This window comes from Bison bison, unplaced genomic scaffold (genome assembly GCF_000754665.1).
Source record: "Bison bison bison isolate TAMUID 2011002044 unplaced genomic scaffold, Bison_UMD1.0 scf7180017864063, whole genome shotgun sequence".
In the NCBI taxonomy this organism is placed as follows: Eukaryota; Metazoa; Chordata; class Mammalia; order Artiodactyla; family Bovidae; genus Bison; species Bison bison.
Genome location: NW_011494635.1, coordinates 15,071,309 through 15,077,629, shown reverse-complemented (window position 1 = coordinate 15,077,629; position 6,321 = coordinate 15,071,309). Strand labels below are relative to the sequence as shown.

Here is a 6,321-nt window from a genome sequence, read left to right as displayed (position 1 = left end):
TTTAATCCATTTTGAGTTTATTTTTGTGTATGGTGTTAGAAAGTGTTCTAGTTTCATTCTTTTACAAGTGGTTGACCAGATTTCCCAGCACCACTTGTTAAAGAGATTGTCTTTAATCCACTGTATATTCTTGCCTCCTTTGTCAAAGATAAGGTGTCCATATGTGCGTGGATTTATCTCTGGGCTTTGACAGATTTCTCAAATTTATTGCATTTGTTTTCTATTGCTGAATAACCTATTACCACAAATACAGTGGCTTAAAAGACACAAGTCCATCATTTCATAGTTTATGTGAATCAGGAGTTCAGGCACAACTTATCTTAGTGGTCATTCACAGAAAGAAGATGGTGTTGTTGCCAAAACCTGGCCTCTTTTCACTGGTGCCAAATAGAGACACAGAGACAGAGTTTGGGGTGAATTAGAAGAGAGTAGATTTTATTGCTTTGCCAGGCACCCACCCTGGAGAGGTTAGTGAGGAGTTTTATAGTGTTCATGGAGCAGAGTGTGATCAGCTCATGGACATTTCTTAGATTGGTTGGCATCACGGTGATGTTTCAAGCAGCATCAACCTTCTGGTTTCAATCAGTCGAGGGTCTATGTTCTTGTGGCCAACAGTTTGCATCTGAATGGGGGTCTGCTTCCTGTAAAAACAACTAGGAATGTGTATCAGGCCTTTTTCTACGTCTTTCTGGGAACTGGGAGTTCAGTGACTCTGTTATGTGGCAGAATCCTAGTCTACATTTTTACCAGTCCCCCAGCTTATCAACTATTCTTTGGTTCTACATCTTCACATTTCCCAGTCATTAACTCTTGAGTCAACATTTTACTTCAAGAGACAAGGACACCACAGGGGCTTGTACATGGTTTCAGTGTTAAGACACAGGGGAATGCCATCTACAATTCAAGGAATATTTGAGGTACCAACTGGGAAGAGACCTGGAAAAGACTCTCCCTAAAGTTCATAGCAGCTTTATTTATACTTGCAAAAACTTGAAAACAACCCTGATGACCTTCAGTAGGTGAATTGATAAAGAAATTGATAAACCCAGATAAACAAATATTATTCAGAACTAAAAATGAGCTCTCAAGCCTTGACATAATGTGGAGGAATCTTAAATGCTATTAATAACTGAAAGCAAAAATCTACATGTTTCATGATTCCAACAATGTGACATTCTGGGAAAAGGCTCTACCCTCATAATCTAATTCCTTCCCAAAGACACACCACTGAACACCATCATCTCAGGGATCATATCTGAATATGTGAACTTTGAAGAGACACAAATATTCAGCCTATACCTGACTTCCTTAAGTTTTCCATAAGTTCTTGTCCTTTCCAACATCCCATGCTGGATACTGCACACATTTACTTGTCATGTCTCCTTAGGTTATTCTCAGTTGTTACACCTCTGACTTTCCTTGTTTTTGAATGAATATTGTTCAGATGTGTTATCGGAAATCTCTCTAGTATTAGTGCAATTTGTCCAATACATTGCTCATAATTAAACTAGGGTTAAGGGCTTCAGGGAAGAAGATCCCAGAGGAAAAGTAGGATTTTTTAAAATTAAATCTATATGACTTATGCCTATTGATACTGATTTCTGATTGGTGATGAACTCTTGCTGACCTGGCTAACTTATTTTTGTTAGATTCCCTACCTTGAAGTTATCTTTTTTCCTCTTTTCTTTCTGTCTTCTTTGGAAGGGAGTTACCAAGTGTAGCCCATACTTTAGGAGTGGTGAACTTGATTTTCCCTTCTTTAGACTGAAGTATCTATTTGTACATAAATTTCTTGGGACTTTTCTGCACAGAAAACTTTTGGAGAGGGAGGTGGGGGGGTTCAGGATGAGGGGGACACATGTATACCCGTGGCCGACTCATGTTGATGGATGGCAAAAAACATCACAACATTGTAACTAAATTTACAATTTAATTTTACAATTAAAATTAATTAATAAAAATTTCCTCCATTTATTAATATATTAAATTATTTATTTATACCAATATTGGCTCATATATATTTCTTTTATAACTTGGGCTATCATCTGTCTTAGTCTATTTGGGCCGTTGTCACAAAATGTCACAAGGCTTCCCAGGTGATTCAGTGGTAAAGAATCCACATACCAATGCAGGAGATGCAAAGGACTCAGGTTCAATCCATGGTTCAGGAAGATCCCCTGGATGAGGAAATGGCCACCTACTCCAGTAAACTTGTCTGTAAAATTCCATGGACAGAGGAGCTTTCTGGGCTGTAAATCATGGGGTCGAAAAGAGTCAGACCCAACTGAGCACATGTGCACAGAATGAAACATCTCAGACTGAACAGCTCACAGCAGAAATTTATTGCTCATAGTTACGGAGGCTTGAAGTACCTGGTCAGGGTGGCAGCATGATTGGGTGAGGGTCTTCTTGGATGTCAGATTTCTCATTGTATCTTCACATGGCAGAAGATGCTAAGATACTGGATGTCTTTTTACAAGGGTACTAATCCCATGCATGAATGGAGAGCCCTCATAAAGTAATCACATTCCAAATGTGCCAGTTTGTAACAGGATCACCTTGGGCAATAGTATTCTAAAATGTGAGTTTTGAGGGGACGAAAACATTCAGAATGTGCATATATATATATATATATACACACATACATATGTATCTCCAATGCTTTATATATTTGTTGCTCAAATTGTTCCATCATTGACCATTAACACCTCTTTTCGTTGGTTCTGAGCCCCTTTGACAAACTCCAATCAATGATAGTTTTGCTTTTTCTGTATTCTTTTGGTTTTTAAATTTCTTGCTTTCTGAAGAATATTGAATTGATGATAGGATTTCTGAACACAAGAAGAGATTAGCCTTTGATGAAAGGACTTTAAAACACAAAATCCAAGTGACTGACTTAGGTAATTTTTATTTTGAAATCAGTATCTAGTAAAAACTAATTCAATCATTTATTAAATTAAATATTAACAGCCTAGTATGTTGCAGTCACTGTTTTGGCAACTGAGGATTCAGTCACTTCTCATTAGAACTGACGTTCTGTTTGAGGAAGAAACATTACATTTTGCATGGTGCATGAATTTCAGTTTAGTTGAATAGCACCAATCCCCCAACACACAGTTCAGATGTCATTTACCACAGGAAATTTGCTGTGAGCAATTGCATAAAGTACAACTTTGCTGCTAACTGTCCTGCAGACCACAAATCACTATGTGCTAACAGATGCTCATTGTAATCCATATCCATCATGTCCTTTCTTCAAACGTCTAGTTATTGGCCACTGTTACTCTGTTAGTTTAGGCAGAAACATCAAAATATGTACTTGTGTTGTCTCCCCTCGCCTAATGATAAATCTACATGACATTTACAAAAAAAAATCATAAAAAGGAATTGGCAGCAAAAATGAAAAGTGCAATGAAGAGATGAAAAATGATGCTGAAACTTATGTTCAAACTGAAAATTAATGGATTACAGAAGAAATAGCTGACCATGGAAGTAGTAACTTTATACTGTTAGAAAAATTTCAGATATACGCAGTGAGAAGAACTTAGCGAAGGCCAGCTTACCACGTAAATGAGGAAACTGGTGGTGAGGGACCAAGAGTGAAGATATCCCAGAGGAAGTGAGATCAGCAAGTTAAACAAAGTCTCATAAAGATTTCACAGCACTGAGAGTACAAGGCATATCATGTCCAAAACTGATCCAAACATAGCAAGGAGCTTGATAATTCATCAAGTCATAAAAAAGATACTCTTTTTTAAAATAATTAATTAATTAATTAATTTTACTTTACAATATTGTATTGGTTTTGCCATACATTGACTTAAATCATTGTAAATTATACAAAAAGAAGAAGTCAAGCACTGTTCAAACACTTTGGATAAGTTTTTATAAAGAAATAAGTTGTATTAATTCTCAGTGTTTCTAATTCGTCAAACTATATATTATTGGATTTACTTTAAAAAAATTTCTCCATATATTTAAAGATGACAGTAAGGTAGTTTTTAAGGTTTTGAAAGTAAATTTTAAAGATCATAGAATAAATTATTTTTCCCATTGATTACTGAGATCACTGTCCATGATTCAGCGTACATAGTCATTTTAATGGTCCTTCTCTATGATGCACAGTTAGCACTTCCTACATCAGATGGTAAAAAGTTCTCAGGAAAAAATCAACCAGGTGAAGAGGCATGGAATGCCAGGGTGAGACGGAATCGATATTTTTTATGGGGTGGTGTATGAAAGGTGCCTTTGATAAAGTGACATTTGAGCAGAGATCTGTAGGAAGAGAGAATGAACCATGCAGGTATATGAAGGAAGGGAGCAGAGGAGCAACAGGATTTGACTGACATTTCCAGAGAATCACTGTGCCTGAAATGGGAAAACCAGTTAGAGACCATAGCAACGGTGCAGGAAGAAAGAATGATGTCTGGGATCAGAGAGTAGAGATGGGCATGAGAATGGGCAGATTCTTACCCACTGGAAAGAGCTCTGTGGTGTGCTAGAGGAGGCTTGGACTGATGAGAGCTGATATTTACATTTTGAGGAATTTTGCAAGCTAGTTGTTAATTTTGCTAACTTGAAATTAGCCACATTGGGAGTATGTACACCAAAAACTTGTAATGTACTATCAATCAAGCTTTTTTTTTTCTTTTTTTTTTACTGGTGTACATTGTTTTCAATTCATCAGAACCCCTGGTATTAGCAGAAGTGTCAGGATACAGTAATCAAGCATCTCTACTAGATGTGTTCATCAGGAATTCTTCAGGTTTCTACTTTTGAAATATAGAAAACCCACAAACAGTAAATTCATCCATAATCCCCTTATAATTTTTTAAATTGATTTATAAGATAAATAAAATTAACTTTTTTTCCCCACTCTCCCAATACCCTCCCTTTTTTTTTCTTTTAAAAGTCAGTTATTAAAGATTTACCATCTCACCACTGAACATAACCATTTTGAATATCGGCTATAAAAGAAAGATAAATGAATGATGGCTCCAGTTTTCTGGACATGGTACGTTTTATGAGCAACAGGGTTGAGAAAGATGCACAATAATAGAAAAACTCCTCTTCCCACCACAGAGAGAAGAGGGGAGACTACTTTCCAGGTTTGACAAGTGGGCCATTTAGACAATGGACAAGGAGAGTAATTTCTCTTAAAACAAAGATGAGGAATATTTGTACTGAAGAGGAAATAGAGAACCTCAGAGGATGAGGAGTTAGGTGAAAGCAGGAATCCAGAACAGAGCAACTCCTCAGTACAGGGTCCATTAATGTGTAGTCATGCAAGTCAGAGGTGAAGGATGAGAGATAACCTGTCTGCGTAGATCTATTTCTCACATTTCCGGAAGATGTCCTGAGTCAGAGCCCAGAGCTACTTTCCGTGACCCCTGCTCAAGACCACGTATGAAGACCCAAGGAACACCGAGGACTGTGGGAAGGAGCTCAGGAGCAGGTATGCAGGTCTCCATGGAGCGGAGGCATATGGAACATACCAGCTGGTCATTCTCTTAGGCTGGGCCCCTCAAGGAGGGAAGGAGGCTGTAGAGGCTGTGGTGGCACCTAGTAGCAAGGAAGGAGGGAGGTAGAAAACATGTTGATCCTTAATTATCTGCTCATCAATCAAAACATCTTCCTGCATGCTTCCCACATGCCCAGGTGTTCTCCTCCTGAATGCCTGTCCTAAGAGGATGGGTAGTCCCTGAGATAGGACTCTGCCTCCTCGGACTCCTCCCCTTTTCCCCAGGTGCTGGTACCCCCTCTCCAGCCCTTCCACTCCATCACACACAGAATCAGAGCAAGACACCCCTCAGAACAGCTGACCAAGGACTTCTCAACTTTACTAAAACGTGGATTCCTTTTGCCCCCAAATGCCTTAGAGTTCAAGTGATGTAGAAATGTGCTCCACTCAGCTTCCCTTCAATATAGCACTTTTCCGCTACTTCCTCCATAGAACTGCTAAGATGACGAAAACCCCAAGTCCAGCCCACATCCCCCAGGACTTCACACACCCCCTGGGAGTTGGGAATCTCTTAGAAGGAAACAGGATACTCCTGAGGGTATTGAGAGAGGTGTGTCACCTCTTAACTCCATGTGGGCTCTGACCCTGTGTGACCTGCAGGTTGTCCCCTTGATGACCTTGTGTCTTGGAGGACAGATCTTGTCCTGCCGTCCCTCCCACCCCAACTTACAGTCAGGCTCAATGCTTCCTGTGGACAAAGATGACAGACACACTGACCATCAGCAGCAGCTTGGGGCTGAGGAGGAGAACTGCCAGGAGAATCTCTGGGCCTGGCAATCAGGGGACAAGAGGAATGATTA

The 6,321-nt window shown here is 39.3% G+C and overlaps 2 protein-coding genes across 2 annotated transcripts in view; both read right to left on the bottom strand.

The window, feature by feature from the left end:
- The window catches only part of LOC104986091 (tyrosine-protein phosphatase non-receptor type substrate 1-like), a 123,802-nt gene that overhangs the window by 44,510 nt on the left and 72,971 nt on the right, over positions 1-6,321 (bottom strand). The window lies entirely within an intron of this gene.
- The window catches only part of SIRPB1 (signal-regulatory protein beta 1), a 40,744-nt gene continuing 38,494 nt past the window's right edge, over positions 4,072-6,321 (bottom strand). The window contains exons 5-6 of the mRNA XM_010836527.1: positions 6,192-6,291; positions 4,072-5,562 (exon numbers count right to left, since the gene is read on the bottom strand). Coding sequence (XP_010834829.1) covers positions 6,200-6,291 — 92 coding nt within the window. The 3' untranslated portion in view covers positions 4,072-5,562; positions 6,192-6,199. The remainder of the gene's footprint in view (positions 5,563-6,191; positions 6,292-6,321) is intronic.